Source organism: Leptidea sinapis, chromosome 32, assembly GCF_905404315.1.
Source record: "Leptidea sinapis chromosome 32, ilLepSina1.1, whole genome shotgun sequence".
Taxonomy (NCBI): Eukaryota; Metazoa; Arthropoda; class Insecta; order Lepidoptera; family Pieridae; genus Leptidea; species Leptidea sinapis.
The window spans coordinates 4,934,276-4,956,315 of record NC_066296.1 but is presented as its reverse complement, the minus strand read 5'-3'; the positions used below and the strand labels follow the sequence as shown (position 1 = coordinate 4,956,315).

Here is a 22,040-nt window from a genome sequence, read left to right as displayed (position 1 = left end):
CATAAAAGTGTCAGTATTATAAAAAAGAAATGTAAAATAACACGAAGCGAATGTCACAAAATTTGAAAGATGCCATTGAGTGTCACGATGCCACGCACACAAGCATCTAATAGTTGCCGTAATAAAAAAAGCTATTGTTCTCAGGTAGTGCGGTATCTAGTTGGAACGCCGCGGGGACCAATCCTTAATCTAAGGTTATATACTATTTATTGGGTGATAATAAAGAAACGTATTTTATGTCAGACTGTTTATTTAGCCTTAAGTGGCTATTAAATTCTATATATTAAGGATAGCTGTATTTGAATTAATTGAGATCATTATGTTTGCTTGGAGCCGATCCGTTCAGCGTCCTCCATGGTGTCCGGTAGCTTGGTGCCCAGAGTCTCCGGCGTGGTGAAGATAAGGATACCGGAGAGCGCAGCGAAACTACCAAACAATACGGATGGAAAAGGCTCCCATACTTCAGAGGCCTGTAAAGGAACAATAATATAATAACTCTGTACATTTTTAACATAAGACAAAATCAACATAATATTATGATATTCATTCATTCCCTTCTAACTATATTTACAATACTATGACTACATAAAATTAAAACTTTCATTACATGGAAGCGTACCAAGAATACTGGCAGCATTTTAGCGTTTGATAGTTAGGCTGATCCGTTGACCGAAATAGCTGTCAGCGCTTGGGTTTAGTAGGTAGGTTTGGTAGCCTTATTGAGGCGCGAAGATAGAACTTTGAACATTCTCCGCACCTCTGGGCACCACAGGCCAATAAGTGTCTCGACACCAAACGGCACAAAAATATATGACTCATTAAGACCAATATATTTGCGACGCTTGCTGTCTTCGGTAGTCGAAGCAGCAGCCCCAGCACCAACTGACGTAACTTGGACACGAGAGCCAGTATATAACGTATTGTAAGGAAAGGGTTAGGATGTTTATTAACTTGAATGTTTCCTGAAGCGAGACTCTTGGTCACGTATTATAAATTGCTCTAATAGCCCTCTTTTGGAGCACAAAAATACAATGAAAATCCTCAGCATTTCCCCAAAATAACAAACAATATGACATAATGCTATGAAAGCAAGCAAAATTATAATAAATAATGTTAAACCAGTGGGAGGCTCCTTTGAACAGGATGCCGGCTAGATTATGTGTACCGCAACGGCCTTTTTCTGCCGTGTATACATTATTGTGTTTCGGTCAGAAGGTCGCCGTAGCTAGAAATTACTGGGCAATTGAGACTTAACATGTTATGTTTCAAGGTAGGCAATTTTAGTGGTACTCAGAATTTTTCAAGAATCCTGCGTGGAACTGCATTGTAATGGGCAGGGCGTATCAATTACCATCAGCTAAAGGTCCTGCTCATCTCGTCCCTTATCTTCTTCTTTCTTATATATAAATAATGAAAATGGTCTTTGATTGAGGCGCAATCACGCCTAAATCACTGATCGTACCGACATGAATCTACCACCATTCGATGCGAAATTTATCCTAGATGGTTTAAGGCTATATTATTTATGGCTTATTTTTTATTGTATTTATAATAACATGAATAGAATTTAATTTATTTACTTTTATAATTCGCAAAGCGAAGCGGGCGGGAACGGCTAGTTGTCATATAACACAACAGTTTAACTTACAAGAGCTGGTGTCAACGGTGCGGTTATGGAACCAATTCTCCCAATCATCGAGGAGAATGCGAACAGACTATGTCGGTAGCGTGTGGGGTACAGTTCCGCCGTGTAGACATACACTGACGTCATCACCATAGCTATGCTGTACTTGCCAATCAGATACACCGCTAGAGAGACGCCGTCGTTACCTTCAACAGATTTCAAATGTTTAATCAATTTGTTATTTTTTAAGTAAGATGCTTAACACTATTGTATTACTTATCTAACTACATAGTATCAGGTCGACCACCAAATTGACCAAGGAACTCATTTAATAATATAATCGCAGTTAGTAATAAATTATTTAATTCAGATTTAAACTAACTTTAATGAAGCAATACTTTAATACTAAAGGAAAGGAGAAACTATGATCTGGTTATCAGTTGCCTAATTGCACTAGGTTTAGTTAAAAACATCAATTTCGGGGCACGGACAAACATAAGAAGGACTCCGTGTCACCTTACATAACACGCACCAAAACAAGCCGGTAAACTTGTAAATATATAGCCTCACGCATACACTTACACTAATACAAGCCGATCGGCCGCCATTATGAGATTTGCCATCGTCTGTGACAGATCAGTTTGCGTCGCAATAAAACATTTTAAAAATGCCGTCGTGCGTTGTGAAAAAGTGTAAAAACAATCCTATAAAAGTATTTGTGGATATATAATTATATTAGGGAGAAAAATTTGTGTAACTAGTATCCCCCGTAACCGCATACACACTAGCATAACGGTGCTTCACTTGCTAATATCACGGCGCGGAGTCCTTCTTTTTTCACTAGTCCGTGTTTCGGGGTAAGCTTTTACAAATTAATAAAACCATCCATTTTGCCAGTGGTAGGCTCCTTTGCACAGGATGCCGGCTAGATTACGGCGCCTATTTCTGCCGTGAAGTAGTAATGTGTAAACATTATTGTGTTTTGGTTTGAAAGGCGCCGTAGCTAGTGAAATTAATGGCAAAGGAGCCTTAATATCTTATATCTCAAGGTGAGCACAATTGTAGTGCCGCTCAGAATTTTAGGGTTTCTCAAGAATCCTGAGCGGCCTTGCATTGTAATGGGCATGGCGTATCAATAACCATCAGCTGAACGTCCTGCTGGTCTCGTCCCGTATATTCATAAAAAAAAGGATACTTGTACGTAAGAATAAGGAATTACCACGATAGAGTGTTTTACTAATTGGAACATAAAATGGGATAGGATTACGGAGCTGATTGTTAGGAACGCATCTTATTTTGACTAAGTAAAAGGGGTACATCTACTATTTCGTTTTACTCAAGTAGACAAGTCAGAAGTATTTCTTTGTATTTTGCATTTATCGTCACATTTGGGGATCTATATCCGTAGTAAAAAGGCATAAATGGGATTTATTATGTCAAAAGAATTCTTTTTGATCTCACTTCAAACAATTACACCGCTTCGGAAACAAATGGCACTCTGAGAGAGAAGAAACGATGTTAGAAACTCGATGAAGCAAAACGAAGTTTGGTCTTATTGTACTAACCTGCTGGTATGAAAGCGAAGGCAAACTGGCACGCGGCACATAAGAAATAGCCACATATTAATACAGGCTTTCTCCCCACGCGGTCCAGAAGGAAGATAGCGGTCCAATAGCCAGGGATCTCAATGGCTGCCACTGCTACATAGTTCAGGTAACGGTTTCCGGACAGATTGACAGCATTGATAGACATTCCATAGTAGACTAGAGTGTTAGTTATCCACCAGATCGGAGACACAAAGCATCTTGAAAGAATCACTTTAGATCTGCAGACAAGAATCGGTAGCCACGGTTCTTTCGGTTTCTCTATTGTCTTCTCATACTCTGCTGTGTCTCTTAATGCTTCAAGAGATTTTCGAGATAGTTCTTTCTTATTGGTTTTCGCGACTTTTATTAAGATTTTTTCAGCTTCTTCGTATTTACTCTTGCTCATGAGCCATCTGACTGACTCGGATAATATCCAAAAGTATGATATAACTAGCAGCTGTGGTGCGTATACGACCTGCGTAAGGGACCGCCATGAGGGAACTCCCCAAGCTATAAATCCTAATATGACTTGCCCCAGTGCAAACATGCTTGATATCGTCGCTCCAGCTATTACTCTGTATTTAGGTCCAACTAACTCCGTAACTGTGGGTGAGGCAAATAAATACTTTAAATATGAAATGAAATGAAATGAAATATATCTGTTTTTTCACACCCCAAAAAGAAGAATATACAAAAATTGAGAATAAATAACAGTAGGTGCAAGCATTTATATGATGAATATGGATGTTTGGTTTGTTTCCGAGTCATGAACGTTTATATGTAATTATGTATATTTATATGAATTTATGTATGTTTAAGTAAGCAAAAGGCGGCCTTATCAGGCCGCCTATTGCTTGATATAATATAAGCGATAGCTTAAGAGCGATTTCTTCCAGGCAACCTGTACTGAAAAAGTTTTAGTTGATCAGTTAACGGTAAATAATACCAAGAAAAGAAATAATAAATTGGTTACAGTGATAAAAATAATAAAGGAGCATTGTTTTGAAAGATTGGAAGCCTTTCTGATTTCATTGGGAAAATAATTCCAAAGGTTAACAGCTTGCACAGTAAATAAATTGTTCAGTACAAATATAATACTGTTTAAATAAAATAATACTATTTACCTAGAATATAACAAGAAGAGAAAGCACCCGCTCCAACTGTAGATTCTAGAACTTCAAGGATCAGAAACCATTCGTAGGAGTTAACGAAAGACCTGACCAGCCCGATCCAGCCGGTGTTGAAGGCATTCAGCGTGAGAGCCACGCGACGTCCCCAGCGGTCAGAGATGTATCCAGTTATAGGTAGCACCAGTAATGTACCAATTGTTCTGATTGAACCAATTAATGATCGACGCCATTCGTCACAAGCCATATCAAACTGAAAAATAGCCAGTAATCAAATAGGTATGCTTAAAATTTCGTTTTAATAACTAGTAATGATAGGAAATTATGTGATAAGTTATATACAAATACATTGATACCAAGTAACTTTAATTTTTAAAGTATTCTGGCCTCGCACTAGGATTCCCTGTGTAGTGCGATCCAGTCTCCTCCCCTACATTCCCATGAAATAATACTATAGCTCAGCATAGACTGCCATATAGCGTATAAAATTGTGATTAACGGTGTACCCGCAACATACCTTAGTTTTTTGAAAATATGTGAGAGCTTTCTTACTCTTTTGCAAAGTACATCAATGTGGTATGACTAAGTTAACCTCTCATTAATTAACACACCTAGATATTTAATGTGTGAGACGCATTCAAGTGGTGCACAAGTGAAACTGTTTTGAGCATTTCTTGTTAAGCAAGCGAGCATGTGAATATGTAGAGGTTCTTTATGTGTAGACTGTGCAGATATATTATAAATTATATACATTTTGCTACTGAGCTACACAAACTATATCACTGATGATGTAGTTTGATGGATGATGATTTTCCATAAAATATCATAGCAGTGTCATCTGCAAAAGCAAAACACCTGCATTGGTTAATGCCACGGAACGAATGTCATTTATGTAGATCAAGAAGAGCGTTGGTCCCAAAACACTGCCCTGAGGTACCCCATAACGGATATTTAATAAATTACTAGCGTGTGGGCCTATACTTATCCTTTGTCTTCAATTCTCAAGGGAAGAATGGAACCAGTTTAAAGCCAAGTCTGCAACCCCAAGCCTTTCAAGTTTTTTAAAAAGTATTGGCCGGAAAACAGTATCAAAAGCCTTGGCTAGATCCAGTAAAACACCAGCGCACTTGTATTTATTATCCATTTTATTTGTCACAAAATCAGTTAAGTCACTTACTGCGTCCTCCGTGCAAATAATATATTTCGGAAACATTCTTATAGACAAATCACGTCGTAAAAACAAAGCCAAATATTATGGAACATGCCATAAATTACACCATAATAAGCTTCGACTGCTATGTCTATACATTGCCGGATTTACTTCAGTTTTAAAATATTATTGGTCAATAAACAGCATTGTAAAATATTAAGTACATGTTGAATTTAGGACCCTATTCGGACAATGACAGTTGACGCACGACTAAGTAAAAAAGCGTGCTTTAAGCACACTTTTGCCGTTCCGCTATCAGACTGCGAATGATATGTCCTTATATGTGTATAAAACGTCATTGCATGCGTATATGATTTAAAACAATTTTATTCAATACTTTATCAAAATTTAATTATATGCTTAGTTAATGTCTTTCCAGATTTATATGCAGTCCAGCAAAACCTTCATGATACAAAGGAGAATGCCGGAAAATGGGCTATATTGCTCACTACTATGCGTCTGAACCAGATATGCATACAAAACATTCTTTTAAATTATAATTTCGCATATATTCATTTTAGTCAGATGCGAACAGGGTTCTAAATGTTATATGAAAAGAAAGTAATTTATCTTTTCGAAACAAGCGTAACTGTCATATTAAGCCGGAAACGTCATTGTCAGTAAAACACTCACCGAATGATACCAATATATTAAGAACTCCCTTTTTAAAGGGAAAAGCAAGGATAACTACATATTATAGGAAATAAATCGAATGAAAACCGAAAAAAAACTTAACTCTTATCATATAACTGGTTGTATATTATTTTTTTAAATCATATGAATATGTACCGTTTGCCGAATATAAAAAAACTACACAGTGATAAAAAATAATATCAGTATTCATACAAACGTCATCTTTATAAGTGGTAGCTTTGGTATGCCAATTAGATCTGCACTTCGTGTTTCCTCAACTTATTGTTGTAGCTGTTTATTGAAAAGCAATGTATGCTTCGTAACATTTTAACAGGAGCGAGCAACACCATAGAGTACTTTACTACTACTACACATGCAACAGACTATTTATACATGTGTTGTGTTGTTTGATATTTTAATGCGTAGCTAATTTTGAAGAAATTATAAAACATACCATCTAGATCGTTAATAAATCATACGTGGCTTTAAAGCTTTTCATTTAACATTATTATAATATTATATTTTCCATTAAACAAGTGACTCATATCAATAATAATTATTAACACGATTCTAAAGTTACCCATCGCCACCGTTGAAACTAGGGTAAAACTAAAATCGTAAGTAGAAACACTGGTTGAATAGTCATGATGACAGGTTTTGTCTATATCTGTATGTTTTGACATAATTACATTTTTATCAATCAACTTATCTCTGATCGCAAGACCGTTGGAAAAGAAAAGTATTAAATTATTAAAGTAGAATCTGGAAAAATCGGAAATCCCAGTGATTTTCTGGATTTACTTATTTTTATGGTCGGTGATTAGTGTGATGATTGTTTTCTTGCTTAGTTTAATGTTGAGTCCAGCAATAAAACTAACAAGTTTGTTGTAAATTGAAATTGAAAAAATCAGATTACTACAAATTCCCTGTTCATATCTCACTGATATTTTTTTATTTAATCTTGAGATTATTTTTAATGTTTTACCGATGATTTGGTTCAGACGCAAGAATAGCCCAATTTTCATACAAGGATCGGCATTGTCTTTTATCGGCACAGAAATACAACAGTCTTAGATAAAAGATTGGCCTCTGCCGCCCTCAAACTAGGTGCCGCACTACCTAAGAAATAGCTTTTTGTTACGGAAACTAATAGATGATCTTAACACTCAATGGCATCTTTCAAATATTGTAACATACGCTTCGTGTTATTTTATATTGAAATTAATATAATACAAAATATTTTCTCATGATATATGATCCTCTTTCTTATTTCTTGTAAGTAATATTTATACAAAGTTTTACTACGCAAACCGGCATTTTTGTTTTAATTATTAGCAAAGTTTAACAGAACATGTAGCATTCGAGACTGGCTCGAGTACGCCCACTTGGTCGTAATATTTTTTTTTTACGCACTTTGCGACTACGCCTGCGATATTTCAAGACCAATCCATAATCTTAGACTACAGTATCTGAACCAGAACACTCTAGAAATTGTTGACGAATCAGAAATGAGGAGATCCGTAGAAGAACCATAGTCTCCGACATAGCCCAAATTATTGCGAAACTGAAGTGGCAGTGTGCAGGGCATATAGTTTGACGGACAGATGGCCGTTGGGGCATTAAAGTCCTCGCATGGCGATCACGTACTGGAAGACGCAGTGTTGGTAGGCCCCCCACAAGATGGACCGACGATCTAGACAAGGTCGCCGGAATATGTTGGTGAGTTGGTTGAGGGCAGCGCAGGACTGATCGTCGTGGAAACCTTTGGGGGAGACCTTTGTCCTTCTTGACGTCTTCCGGCTGATGATGATGATGATTGCTGAATATAATATTTCAATACTTACATCGTATACAACACTAAGTGTGTTTTCATATACGTAACCATCGTTACACCCTTCTCTCCTATTTGAGTCGAACCAGTTGGCTGGACAAACATCACTTTGCTGAACAGCCGACGTCAAATTCACGTATCTCTCGCAGTTTTCAAAATTTGTATCACTAGTCCCGGGGATAGCGTTTAGAATCCATGTCGGAGAAAACTCAGGATTTGCAGCATCGCATTGCGGGATAACACATCTGAACAATTGATAATTACTTAATTATTTGGACATTTATCAAAACTTATTTATTAATTCAGATAATAATATATAATAATACTTCTTAGTACAGGATGCCGGCTAGATTATCGGTACCACAACGGCGTATATTTCTGCCGTGAGGCAGTAATTTGAAAACATTACAATGTTTCGGTCTGAAGGGCGCCGTAGCTTGTGAAATTACTGGGCAAATGAGACTTAACAGAGTCAGAATTTTTGGGCTTTTCAAGAATCCTAAGCGGCACTGCATTGTAATGGTTTGTCATTGTTCGTAGTTATTGATTTTTTTTTCTTTTGTTTTCCTTGTTTATTAAGTAAGAACCAAATTTTTTTATCAGCCTTTTTCTTATGGCTTTATTTTTGTTATATTTTTCAAAATTGTCTTTAGCTACAAAGTAAAAAGCTTTAGTTAAACAAAGAATACATATTATACCTATTAAGCATGTAGAGTTAGCCTGTAAGTGGACTGTACAACATTATAAAAGAATTTTTAAACATGTCCATAGATTATGATAGTTGTATGCACGTTGGCTTCCTAATAAATAAATAGTTTTGTTAACGGCACCTATTTCTGCCGGGAAGCAGTAATGTAAAAGGATTATTGTGTTTCGGCCTCAAGGGCGCCGTGGCTAGTGAAATTACTGGGCAAATGAGACTTGACAACTTATGTCTCAAGGTAACGAGCGCAGTTGTAGTGCCGCTCAGAATTTTTGGGTTTTTCAATAATCCTGTACGGAGCAGGGCGTATCAATTAACAACAGCTGAACATCTTGCTCGTCTCGTCCCTAACTTTCATAAAAAAAACAGTACAATTTACCTGGACGGTATCCTAGCAGTCGTGAATATATATTCTCCGGCAGCAAACGCTGAGAAGATGACTGGCAGTGCTGCAAGCAGTAGGGTGACAATCTGGTATTTTCCAAACGGACCAACCTCGTTCTCCAAGATAGTGTCCAAATCCACCTTCTCTCTTTCTCCCTTCTCTACGCTGGCCATTCTTGAAGCTAACACTCCGAGCAGGATATTCACTCTTCACAAAACCCTTCTATAATCTAAAATGCACGTTTTAAAATAAAAACGGTAATTTTAAGTAATTTACGATCTTGAATTGCTTGATAAATTGATAAAATGTATTGATATCGGTGATACTAACATAATTTCGATTGTTGTTGTTTCCTTAATAGGTACTGTTGGGTAATAAAATTTAAAACTAATCGCGATGTAGAAACATTTCTGAGAATTTCAGTAGTTAATAGTAGCCACTATACACGGCCTACATTCTAGCGCTCTACAAAGCTCAGGTCCGGCCACATATGGAGTATTGCTGTAATTTCTGGTCTAGCGCACCCCAGTATCAGCTCGATCCATTTGACCGCGGGCAACGCAGAGCAGCTCAAAGTGTCGGGGACCCAGTGCTCTGTGGGCGGCTTGATCACTTGGCGTTACGCGTCATTTCATTGTGTGTTTTCTATGGCATTTATCACGGGAAGTATTCCGAAGAGCTGTTTCACCAGATTCCTGCCGCAGAAATCTACCTTCGCACGACACACCACAAATCAGGATATCATCTCCACCATCTGGATGTGTGGTCCACAGTGCGGTTTTCAAGGAGCTTTCTTCCACGTACTACAAAGCTGTAGAATGAGCTTTCTTGTGCGGTGTTTCCCGGACGATACGACATCGGTACCTTCAAAAAACCTTCCTTAAAGGTCGGCAACGCTTCTGTGATTCCTCCTGGATAGCTAGGTATAGCAACAAGTCGTAGGTACATTTACTTTACACGTATCGAACCTTCTGGAATAAATGTAACTGATGTACTAATTTACTTTCAGTGAATTAAGTAGGAAACATGACTTCCTTTGTTTGAATGAACTTTAAAAGTAAGTTTCAATAAAACTTACCATTTTGTATTCAATTATTTCTCAACTACCGCGACCACAGTCGACACGGCTTTTGGCGTGGCTGGATGCATGCCGCCACAGACTGTGTACTTATAGTTTGGCGGCAATAAACGTAATACAAGGGTTGTCAAATATTAGTTATAAAACTATTTTCGTTATAATTATAGCGTCATCATTATTTATTAATATGAAATAATTATTTCGTTGTATACATTTAAAGGTATTTCATTGATACCTGCCGATATTTTTTTCTTAGTATAAATTAAATTTTTATAATAAATAAAAAGTTAAAAAAAAAAACTATTATTATTTTTATATCGATAATTGAAAAATAAATAACAATATTAATGATACGATTATGATTATTAATAAGCTTCAATTAATTAAGAGATAAATCTTATATCAAGTGATTTTGTTATATTAATCTTATATAAATGATAAATTTCATACAAAATGGGCTACTCTACGATAATGGCACAGTGGTGTTGAGTTAAGCTTGGTATTGGCCGGGGTCTCTGGGCTTGATGATGCCCAGGCGCACGGCGATGGAAGCCACGTTGGCTCGCACCTCCTCCGGCACCAGGTTGAAAGACATGACCAGCAGCGCTATCCCGAACAGTAGATACAACGAACACAGCGCTATTTAATGCATCGCCTCCGACTCCCCGGGCTGACCCTGGACAAACGTGGCTCCATAAAGGCCTTCGCACATTACACCGATTCAAAGCCAATCCAATACTAGCGATGTGCCGAGTACGGCTTGATTCGAGACAGACTCGATTCCCGCTTTGGATTGGCCTACTCTAATTCCAATTTAGTTTGATTCGAGTACGCCTGACTCGCTTCTGGTACTCGAGTCAGGAAAATCGACTTTGTACTCGCTGACTCGATTCCATAATATGCTTCTAAAAACTCTTTTTTTTTGTGTAATAAAACTTATAGAATTTGATCTCATTTGTGGTTCCTCGATACCTCCTAAGTATGTAACATTTCTTTTTGTAATGTTTAAATATATTTTCATTAAAAATGTTTGATATATTATCATTGTATTATTATATAAAACACACATGTTGTTTTAACTCTATTTCAATTATATTCCTTGTTGTTCTAAAATTGGTAGCGGACTCGAATTTCCAGCGTAGAGTTCAGCATAGAACTCAAAAACTCGAGTACGGAGTCATGATTAGAATCGAATCGACACGATCCACGAAAACAGCAACTCGGCACATCACTATCCAATACCCTTCCAACTAGAACTATTGATGCGGTATTAAAGAGTTGTTAACTAGGTGATAGGTTAAGAACGCGACGGTGGGCGACATTGGACAACTTGGGGTCAATGAGTGGGCAATGCGACATCAAGGAGTGGGAAGCGTGTTGTCCACTAGCTCAACCTCAACCAACATGAAATGAATACGAGAGGGGCGACGAGTTGCTATCGCGTCGTCCGCTTGCCGTAAGCACATTGTCGACTCGTGTCCGATTCGCCTACAACGAAGGGCGAACGGGACGGTGACAGTCAATAGGTGAACAACGCGTGGACAATGCTTCGTAAACGCTTCGAATACTTTCAACTTACTAGTAGACAAATTCACTCTTAAGCAACATAATATAAAGTTAAAATTTCAATACTTTACTACGAGTTGAGTTGGACTGGACCCAACGTTGAGTCGGTGCAATGTGCGAAGACCTTTACATTCACACATCGGATGCAGCGTCTTAATTGTTTAACTGAAATTATTGTACTGTATCGGCTATCACGTAGAGAGACGTTTCCAAAGCCACAGAGAAAGGATGGAAGCCTACACCAAAAATATTCAAATTAAAATATTTGTCTTCAAAATAGGATATAATATCCTTTATTGAAAGTGAAAAACTACTACTCGTCCCGAAATGAATGCCTCAGACCTGAGAGCTAGAAGGACACAAGAAACTCAGCGTGCCTCTTGTTTTGTTTAATAAAATGTCGATACAATAAAATTTATAATGAAATAACCTGACGGCCAAGTGCGAGTCGTACTCGTCCATGAAGGGTTCCGTAGCAGCAAGTTAATAGTAATATATAAGATCTTTAATAATAATAATAATAATATTTGAGTTGATTGAATGAAAGGTAAATTGCGGCTTACGATATGGTATACGATATTATTAAAAAAACTACTAACTAGATCTCGTTCAAACAAATTTTCAGTGGAAGTTTGCATGGTAATGTACATCATATATTTTTTTTAGTTACAAGGGGCGGGGGCTTATTTTATAACTTTGGAAGTGTCTCGTTCTCTTGGGAAAACATTAATTGAGTAGTCTTGGTCTAGTCAAAAACAAAATGGCGTCGGCATGTTTTTAATACGGACATCATTCATTCAATTGCAATTAAAATAATAATTTTTAGATGAAATGAAATGATAATTCTACAATTAATTTCAAGAGAAGTATAATCTGTTATCTATTGGCCTTGTGTGTAATTTAATTAATATATAACTGATAGTATTGATAACAAGGGAAAAAAGAATAACACATACATTAGATAAAATGCTGAATAAATGAGAAACAAACAAACTTGTTTTGCTTCGAGTTAGTAAGACTTTTATTGTGCGATGTATATGCTTTTACAACATGATCCCAGAAAATGTACAAAGCAAATGTGTTACGAAATTAAAAAGAATTGCTGAAAACGTTTGTGTGGACAAGGTTACTATAGCATAAACGATTTTCTTAATATTACCACAGACTGGGAATGAAGCGCACACCCGCTCTCTGCGAGCTTCGTCCGTCCCCAGAATTCAACTCCATATTGTACCTGTGACTGAAAGGTTGCAAAGTAACAGGTACGTAGCGCTTTCTTTGACAATGTCGAGGAAAGTCTACTTAATGCGAAACAGCTGCGGGCTAATCTACCAGATAGATTTTCGATGTGGTGATCCCACGACAAAGTTTGATCTAATTGAAAACCGAGGAAGGACGCTGCTTTAACCTGTTGTATATTATAAATGTTTATTGTACGATATTACATTGTGATCCATATTTTTGAATGGGGGTAGTTTTTGACGTTCAATAAGTGATTTTCAATACAATTTTCAATAAAAATATTTGAATTTGAATTGATCACGGACATGTTAATATTTTGAATTACTTGCGCTGGTACGAAGTCACCAAATCCAATTGTGGTGAGTGATGAAACAGAAATAGGTCGCGTCGAGGTAGGCCCAGCCCTCCCATCGCTTGAAGAGGAACGTCCCGGCGACGATGTACGAAGCTACTAGGAACACACACAACCATATTGGCACTGGTTTGATCTGCAACCATATCCCACGATAGGGTGTTTGTGAAGGGCCAACAAAATCACACGACAAACACCCGTGATGGGCGAATTATCAAGGCATTTTATCAACCGAATGATTCTGAATATATGATATATATTATGAATATATGATATATATTCAGAATCATTTTGGGTCTGAAGAGCGCCGAAGCTAGTGAAATTACTGGGCAAATGAGACTTAACATCTTATGTCTTAATGTGACGAGCGCAGTTGTAGTGCCGCTTAGAATTTTAGGTTTTTCAATAATCCTGCGCGGCACTGCCTAAGGCTTAAGCTGTTAGGTGAAAATTATTTTCCGGTTCAGGTGTAATATGAATAATTGAAGTCGGAGATAATTTGGAAGTTATAAGTAATAACTAATAAATCTAAGCACTCATTAAAATAACCGAAACCATTTTAAGAATTGGCTGCATTATCTATCGCATTGCCTGCGTGATACTGAAGGATGAAAAAAAAAATGTTATAATTAAATTACTTATAGTTCCATTTCCAATGATAAAAAATTTCGTTCTTCCCTGTACTTTTTATGAAATAATGTAATTTTATGAATCTGAATTTTTATATATTGAAACTGCCAAACATTTATCTCATAGAAACATTCATTCAAAAATAAAATTCAAACGAAAAATAACACACGTAGCAGCATACTCGCCAGTACAGGAACCTGCGCACAATACCACTCCATCAATAATACTAACTTATTTTGATTCATGTACATTTATTTATTGCTCCAACATGAGCAAAAATACAATTTCTTCATAACTAACACAGATACCTTTGTGAGTGTCCCGCCAATTAGGTGCAAATCTATTCAATAACTCAAGTTAAGATTAAATAGAGCCACGATATCAATTCATAAAGAAAAAACAGGACAATATGATATCGTAACCTTTTAATTGCCTGCGTTCGTACTAGAAGTGAAAATATTGTCTCTGGCAGAAAATAAAATCTCATGCATAAGATGAACACAAATGATAAACCACTATCTAGAAGGGCATTCCTAAAAAACTTAGGTTTAAATGATAACTCCACATCCAGCTGAAAGAAAAGATAATTTACGTCTTCTTGGGAGCCTTCGCAAAAGAATCAGTACTCACCTCGGGTAACCATCAGGCCCTCCACCCAAAAAACTTTGTATTGATGTAAAAAGACGTTGTTAAATTTTGTATCCAATAATAGATTGCAAATCGAAATATTTAGGATTGTGTGTTCGAGTCACATTTGCTTGGAACACGCAAACTTTCTATGCGAAAATTGTCGCTTATCTGAGCAGTAAATAGTTATTACTACCCAGCGTTGTTTTTTTAGTATCATCTAAGAGCGCTTTTGCACTACGTCCGATCGAAATATGATCCGTAACCGTGAAAACACAGTCCGAAGTAGTAGTCGGCTTCCGTCATCCGATTTCTTTCCGTCAACCGTTAGAATTAGTTCTACGACTATACCGTATTTTCACGGGTACGGATCAGATTAGGTTCGGACGTAGTGCGAAAGTGCTCTAACTCCACGAAATAATTCATCAGTAATATATATAATTGAAAAATAGATGCAATCTGCTATTCTCACAGTATTAGTTGTAACAGAAATTATCAATGTCATGTCCTTCAGAGCCATCAGCCATCATACAGCGTAATTCCAATCCAAAAGACATACTAAGGGTAAACCCTTGGTTATATGGATATTTCTAAGTCCAAAAATAGAGGTTCCGGATAAGGAACCTACATTTTATGGTATATGTATTATTCGGGTCGGTTCAGTAGTTTTTGCAGTACCTATTATCGAAAGAAAACAATAATAAACATTTCAGAAGAAGAAACTGAACAATTTGTTGTCTTTTTTAAGTGATAACCCTCACTTTTGGGATTAATTACACAACAAATTGTTATGTTAGTTACGCTCGGACCCGTGAACCCGCTCGTCTCTTATTTTCATTAAAAAAAAAACGTAAAATAGCAGAAGGAATTTTTCTTACGGATTTATATACTTACGCCCAGAGAAGTTCAATATTCTTGCATGTATACCTAAGTACACACACACGCGTTTTATTTTCCTCATATCGAAAAAAAACATCATACCAAACACTATCATAAACTACATTACAGTAAACAGTTGAACGTGACGCGGGAAGAAACTATTGCTATAAATATATTGTAGGCGCTAATAGCGACTTTGATTTACATTAACATTATGTAGTATACCTGTAACAACAATTTTGATTGATGAAGTTTTTTCTTTTCACTTGTACTGTGAGTCGAAATGGGTAATATAATTTCGCCTTTCTAAATATCGCCAAATCCTAATTTAACCCTTATGTGAGTGAGTAAAGGTACCCGGGTACCTTGAGCATTTTTAAATTTAAAGAAAAGTATGATTTACGCCCTGTAGGTAGCTGTGATTCCCTGAGAGCTCTTAACTATTTAGAAATTATATATTCTTTAATAATATGATTCAGACAACTAATTACAATGTTTTGTGGATACCAAAACATATTATAAACTCACACAAGGTACCCGGGTACTTCTTTGTGCTTTGTATGACTATAAAAAAGTATTTGTAATTTGGTACAACAATGAAATAATAAGAATTTGTTAAATTGACTTATTTCTATAAAAATTACAAATTCTTTGTATATACAGAATTAGCACAGCTTTTGAAGCAGGTACCAGTTCCAGTGGCAGTGGAAGCAGATAAATGTTGGACGAGTTACAGCATGTTCATCACAAACTGGTTTTCTGCGGTCAGTGCAAGCTTTTTGTGTCTTTCTTTACTTACGTTTGAGTTCTCTCCATATGCAGCAACTTCCAACGACCGCAACACGACCTGTAGAATCTCTTCTTGTCTGACTTATAGAAGTTGTAGATGTTGAAGAAATCGAAAGCTAATCTTGGCCACGATCGTCTTGTATTGCATATCTCACATGTAATTTAAATGTTACAATGCAATTTTTTTATCTCTGTTCTATATTTTTACCACACAGTTGTAAACCCAATGATTTTAAAAACTTTTAAAAACTGCGTCTGTCTGTCCATGTAAATGGTGTATGCTGCCAATGCTGCAATGTCAATGATATTGTAAAAAAGTGCTAAAGGCCAGCGATTAGTTCTGCGTTTTACGGTATATTCTTCTAACAGCTTATCCATGTTGTCCACTCCACTTTTGGTTTTATTATAATATAAAATGATTTCTGGCTTGGCCGTTTCCTTATTACTTTCAATAACTGGTGACATGTGCATTGATGACAACATATTATTACTGCTTTATTCTTTTTAGGTACCTACGTAGGAGCACACAATCGCTTCTTTGCTAAAGGCGAAGTTAGAAGAATAAATCACCCTCTCCTTGTGTGCTTGCATATTTGCAGGAAGAAACTGTTTATTTTTTCTTACCGTTCCAACCAGTGTCATATTCCATGAATTCAAGGAATGAGCCAGTGGAAGAGATGTAAAAAAATTATCCGTAGTTACATTTAGTTATGAATTTTTATATTTAACCACGAGATCTAATACAGTGCATTCTCCAACATTTGTATGACGATTGCCATCACGTGACTTTTCTGTATATATTTGTCCATTTAGGGGGCAGGAATTATTTGAATCACTAGCTCAGAATATTTTTATGGCATACTCTTCAGGTTTCCATGGCATATATTGAGTAAATCGAGTCCATCCACGATATCCATATAGCTGTTCGTCAACGGTAATACATTCACGAGGCTTGTAGATTTTATTCAAATTGGAAATTTTAAATCTATCATGGGACATCGCAACCCAAAATAATGGTAAGTGACTGGATTTCCACAGTTCAGTCAAGTGCTCTTTATTAGATCTATACACCTCACTAAAGATCAGAATGCCAAAAAATTAACCCAATTCTTGTTCTTTGAATGGTTTGAATATTTTTTGTTTCGGTCGCTTGCTGATATCAGGGTAATTTTCCCTCAGTTTAGTTTTATTATTGTATGCTTCAGTAATCTTAGTCCCTTTCCGATTAGTTTCCCTCAAGATTATATCACACATTTCATTGGACAATATATTTTTGAATATTTCCATTTGATTGTAAGGTTTACTGAAAGATGCAGCCCCGCCTCGTTGGCGAATAATGTTTCGACTATTAGTTTATATTCTAAGAAGTGAATCAGACTGCCACCGCGTTCCATCTTTAGCAATAAGAATATTTTCAAAGAATTCCCCTCCAAAACTCACATCAAAATCGATCTCATTTCTTTTGACTTCAGCCTCTGGCTCAACGTCCGAAATTTCCAATTCACCAATCCACCCCTCATCAACCAAAGGAATATAATCATGTTTATTATCAGAAGCAACAAACTCACTTTCGTCACTAGAAGTTTCTGCTTATATCGCTAGTATTTATGTTGAATTATATCTTTGAAGACGTGATCTTTGTTTAGAAGTACTCGCTCCGATATTCATAATGAAATAATATACAGTCAGGTGTCAATGATCAAGCACGCCGATGCATTGAATGAATGTATTCAGTGTTTGTTGCGCGCCGATAACCATGTACCGCATCCACCCCTCCTCCGCTGTGATCGCCGTAGATCGTCAAATATTTATCGCTTAACTAACATAATAATATTCAAAGTATGTGTAACGTTAAATCAGATCTTGATTGTTTACATACAAACAGTATGAAGGTACCCGGGTACCTCGTCACTCTGTTAAAGAGATTTTATTTGTCACTGACAAAGCGTCGCCAAAATAGCGCAATATTGAAAACATTTCTTGACGGTTTATATAAAGATTATATTTTAGAAAAAAATTATTATATATCTACAGAATATGAGAAGAAACTTAATTTTTTCTTTAAATTTCCAATTTATAGAAAGTGCGAAATAAAATCACTAAAATGCCTCTAACTTTGTAAAAGTTAAGCCAAGTTGGAGCCATGCTAATCATTCAATCTACATAAATATTGTACAAATATTTATTTATACCAATACTATTTAACATGACATAGTTCTATTAGTTTTGTAATGAAAATTGTATTATGTTTGTAATAAATTTAAAATGCTTCTAATTCTGAATTAAAACTATGCCGATCTTGTGCGAGGGAGGTAACCTAGCTCTGCTCGATGCCTTAAGTAAAATATTGAGATCTTTAGTTAACTTAATTCGTGTAAGATGTAGCATCATCACGGTATGCGGTCGTGCTCTATATAAGCCAGTGCGCTAAGTTCGAGTAGGCCTTTTTAACCATTCAACATGGTTCTAGTTATTGACTTGACCTCACAAAAGAGGGAAAGGATATTATCAACATAAAATCGGCTAGCTCCCTTCAGGGCCGAAGCCCCTAACAACCACGGGAGCCCCGGTCAGTGTCACAAATGCCAGCTGTACGGGCACTCTGCGCGCAACTGCGAGAACACCACGAGGTGTGTGAAGTGCCTCGGTAAACACGGCACTCTGGAAGGCCCTCGACCAGCGCAATGCGCGGAGCCCCCGGCCTTCGAAATTGATGAAATTACGGCTCTGGCCAACAGGCTCGTGACTGTCTGGGACAACCTGCAGTCACTATTCCAAATTATGGCAGGCAACGCCAGAATATGCGTTTTGCGATCTCCGATATAAGGAGAAAATTTAACGTTAAAATTCGCGATGCCTAATAATATAAGTGGACAGGTCAAACGCGTATTTTATAGCGTATTTTAAAGGCCTTAAGCCTCAACTAGACTTGGTGAAAGAGTTCCCTAACGAACATCTATTAGACCTATTTTTAGTGCAAGAGAACTAAAACTAAAACCACGTCTACGCGATTCGCCTCTCGCAAGTTATAACTTAGTCAGAAATGATCGCACAACCTATCTGGGTGGTACCCTCATTTCATTCAAAAGGTCTCTACACTCTATACCTATCGATCCTCCGGCCCTCACTAAATTCGAGGCCTCTGCCATCCGAGTCAGTATGGCGAATCACCAGCCGATCACTGTTATTTCAGCACACCTTCCGCCTAATAAACAAATATTAGGATATTAACGCATTACGTGGCCACGGGGCCGCAGTCATAGTGGGCGGCCATCTTAACGCTAAACGCACTAGCTGGAACAGTAGAGTCATAAATAGAAACGGAACTTTATAAGTTTAGATTAATAATGGAAGGAGTCTATTGTTATCGGTATCCCAAAATCCAATAAACCTAAAGCAAATCCGAGTAGGTATAGGCCTATTAGCTTAATTAATTCAATCGGGAAACTGTACGAAAGACTAACTCTCGCGCGTCTGAATCATTACATCGCGGTGCTTAACCTGATACCCGACATACAGTTCGGATTCAGAACCGCTCACTCGTGTCCCCAGCAGACTCACCGACTCACCGAGTACATTCTCATCCAGCGTCAATTCCACGCTACCACGGCAGCCGTGTTTTTCGATGTCGCGAAGGCCTTTGACAAGGTATGGCACAACGGCTTAGTATTCAAGCTGTATCAACTGGGAGTGCCAGACAGGTTCGTGGGCATCATACGAGCCTACCTTAGCGATCGCTTCCGATATCGAGTAGAGGGCACCCTATCCTCACTCAGCGCTATCAGGTCTGGCGTGCCACAGGGTTGAGTCCTCTCTCCCATTCTTTTCTCGCTCTTCACGAGCGATATTCCCACGTTTCCGAGTGTCCAGCTCGCTCAGTACGCTGACGACAAGGTACTCTACTTTGGCTCCAACCGCTCAACCTTGAGCAAGAACATTAAAGTGCTTCAAGCCGCCGTCGATGAACTAGGCAACTGGTTCAGAAAATGGTGGATTGAGGTGAACCCCACCAAGGGTGCAGCAGTACTCTTCAGTAACGCGAATAGCATTCGAGCTAAAAAACAACCGACCGTCATAATTAAATTGTATGAAACACCCATACCGTGGGTGAAGGATTACAAATACTTAGGAGTAAAGTTCAACAGCAATATGAACTTCAAGAAACATATCGATGAGGTATGCAATAGAGCCAAATTTGTTATCAGTCGCCTTTATCCACTTGTGTGGAGGCGAAGCAAACTTCCGCTCAAACATAAAGTGACGTTGTACAAAACCATCGTACGGCCCATACTGTCATACGCAAGCGTCGTATTCGCGCACACCCGACCGAGCTACTTACGTCGTTTGCAAGTAGTTCAAAATAAATTCACGCGCATGGCAACCGGAGCCCCGTGGTTCATCCGAAACGTGGACCTACACCGCGATCTAGAGCTACCGAAGATAGCTCAACACTTTAAAGAGATCTCGCAACGCTTCTTTTACAAGGCGCCTAACCATCCCAACATCTTGGGTAGGAACACCCCGCTTCACCATAGTCTCAACCCACTAAGACGTCCCCGGCACGTCACGGTAGAGCCTGACGGCCACATCACCATCGCAAACGCGACACCCACACAAACACCGACACAGACGCGCACACATCGCCTTCGCAGGCGTAGGCGCGGTAAACCGACTCAAACCACTGGCACTCGTCACTCTGACGATGGCCAGCGGCCCGCAACCTTCCCACTTCCAACACCAAACATTCTTTTGATACCCGACGAGACGTTAGTCCTCGTTCTGTAATCGTTTCACTCCACTCACACTCACACACGGACTGACTGACGGACTGACATACACCACTTACACAATCACAAACACACTCCACAAACAGAAACATACATGCACACAAACATTTACACTACTTACATACATACAAACATACATACATTCATAAACACATACATACATACTTCCATACATTACACAAAACATCACCACACTCGCCGGCGAGTGTGTTCTTCTCATCTTTCATCTTCATTTTCATTCTCTCTCCTTCCCACAAGCACACATCCGGTCCGAGGTTCGAGTCTCCTTAGCAGCCGCCCCGCGGCTGTTGTTGCGTAGTCTTTGCGGCCTCCACGGCACACGTCCTATGTCGCTGCAAAAGCCTTCAGGGCTAACAGCATAAATGAGGTTTTTAGTCGCTATGGGGTGTCCGCGTGGATACTCGAGTCCGACTTATTACGTAAATACGTAAACGTATTTTCCATCTCTCGAAAAAAAATTAAATAAAAAAGGATCGACACATTTTCGCTGCAACCGTTGACTAGTTAGGACGTTACTCTGCCCGATTTCTATTAGAATATTAGTCATTGTGTTGTTTGAAGTTTATTCTTAGAAGATTAAAAACCCTTTTTGATCTTATTTCCTAATTATATTTATAATATTTATCACGAAAAAGGTAACATTATAGACAATATTATATATATGTCTCGTGCCACAGTTTTCCGAGTCAACATCTCCTGAGGATGCCTCGTGTAGAGGCGAAACACGTGTCCAATTGTTTAAGAAGGAATATTGGCGGAATTTACACTCAAGAAAACTCAAAACATTTGCATCATAATAAACACATCATAGAATAAAATTTTTATTGAATTAGGCGTTACTTTGCGGAAATCCATAATTATACAAATGATTTAAGTTTTGCAAATATCTGGCACGAGACGTCTCGTGCCAGATTTTGGCGAGACAACACGTACTGAGGATGCCTCGTGTAGAGGCGAGACACGTGTCGAA

General features: G+C 37.9%; 2 protein-coding genes across 2 annotated transcripts in view; both read right to left on the bottom strand.

The window, feature by feature from the left end:
* Positions 1 to 232: 232 nt before the first annotated feature.
* Positions 233 to 10,209, bottom strand: LOC126974432 (organic cation transporter protein-like). The gene is made up of 7 exons (XM_050821923.1): positions 10,178 to 10,209; positions 9,094 to 9,328; positions 8,025 to 8,256; positions 4,335 to 4,590; positions 3,190 to 3,813; positions 1,649 to 1,830; positions 233 to 470 (listed from the first exon to the last, which is right to left on the bottom strand). The coding sequence occupies exons 2-7, from the start codon at positions 9,270 to 9,272 to the stop codon at positions 318 to 320; spliced, it is 1,626 nt and encodes a 541-aa protein (XP_050677880.1). The 5' UTR covers positions 9,273 to 9,328; positions 10,178 to 10,209; the 3' UTR covers positions 233 to 317.
* Positions 9,302 to 22,040, bottom strand: part of LOC126974317 (potassium channel subfamily K member 9-like) — a 119,565-nt gene continuing 106,826 nt past the window's right edge. The window contains exons 6-7 of the mRNA XM_050821776.1: positions 14,137 to 14,164; positions 9,302 to 9,328 (exon numbers count right to left, since the gene is read on the bottom strand). Coding sequence (XP_050677733.1) covers positions 9,302 to 9,328; positions 14,137 to 14,164 — 55 coding nt within the window. The remainder of the gene's footprint in view (positions 9,329 to 14,136; positions 14,165 to 22,040) is intronic.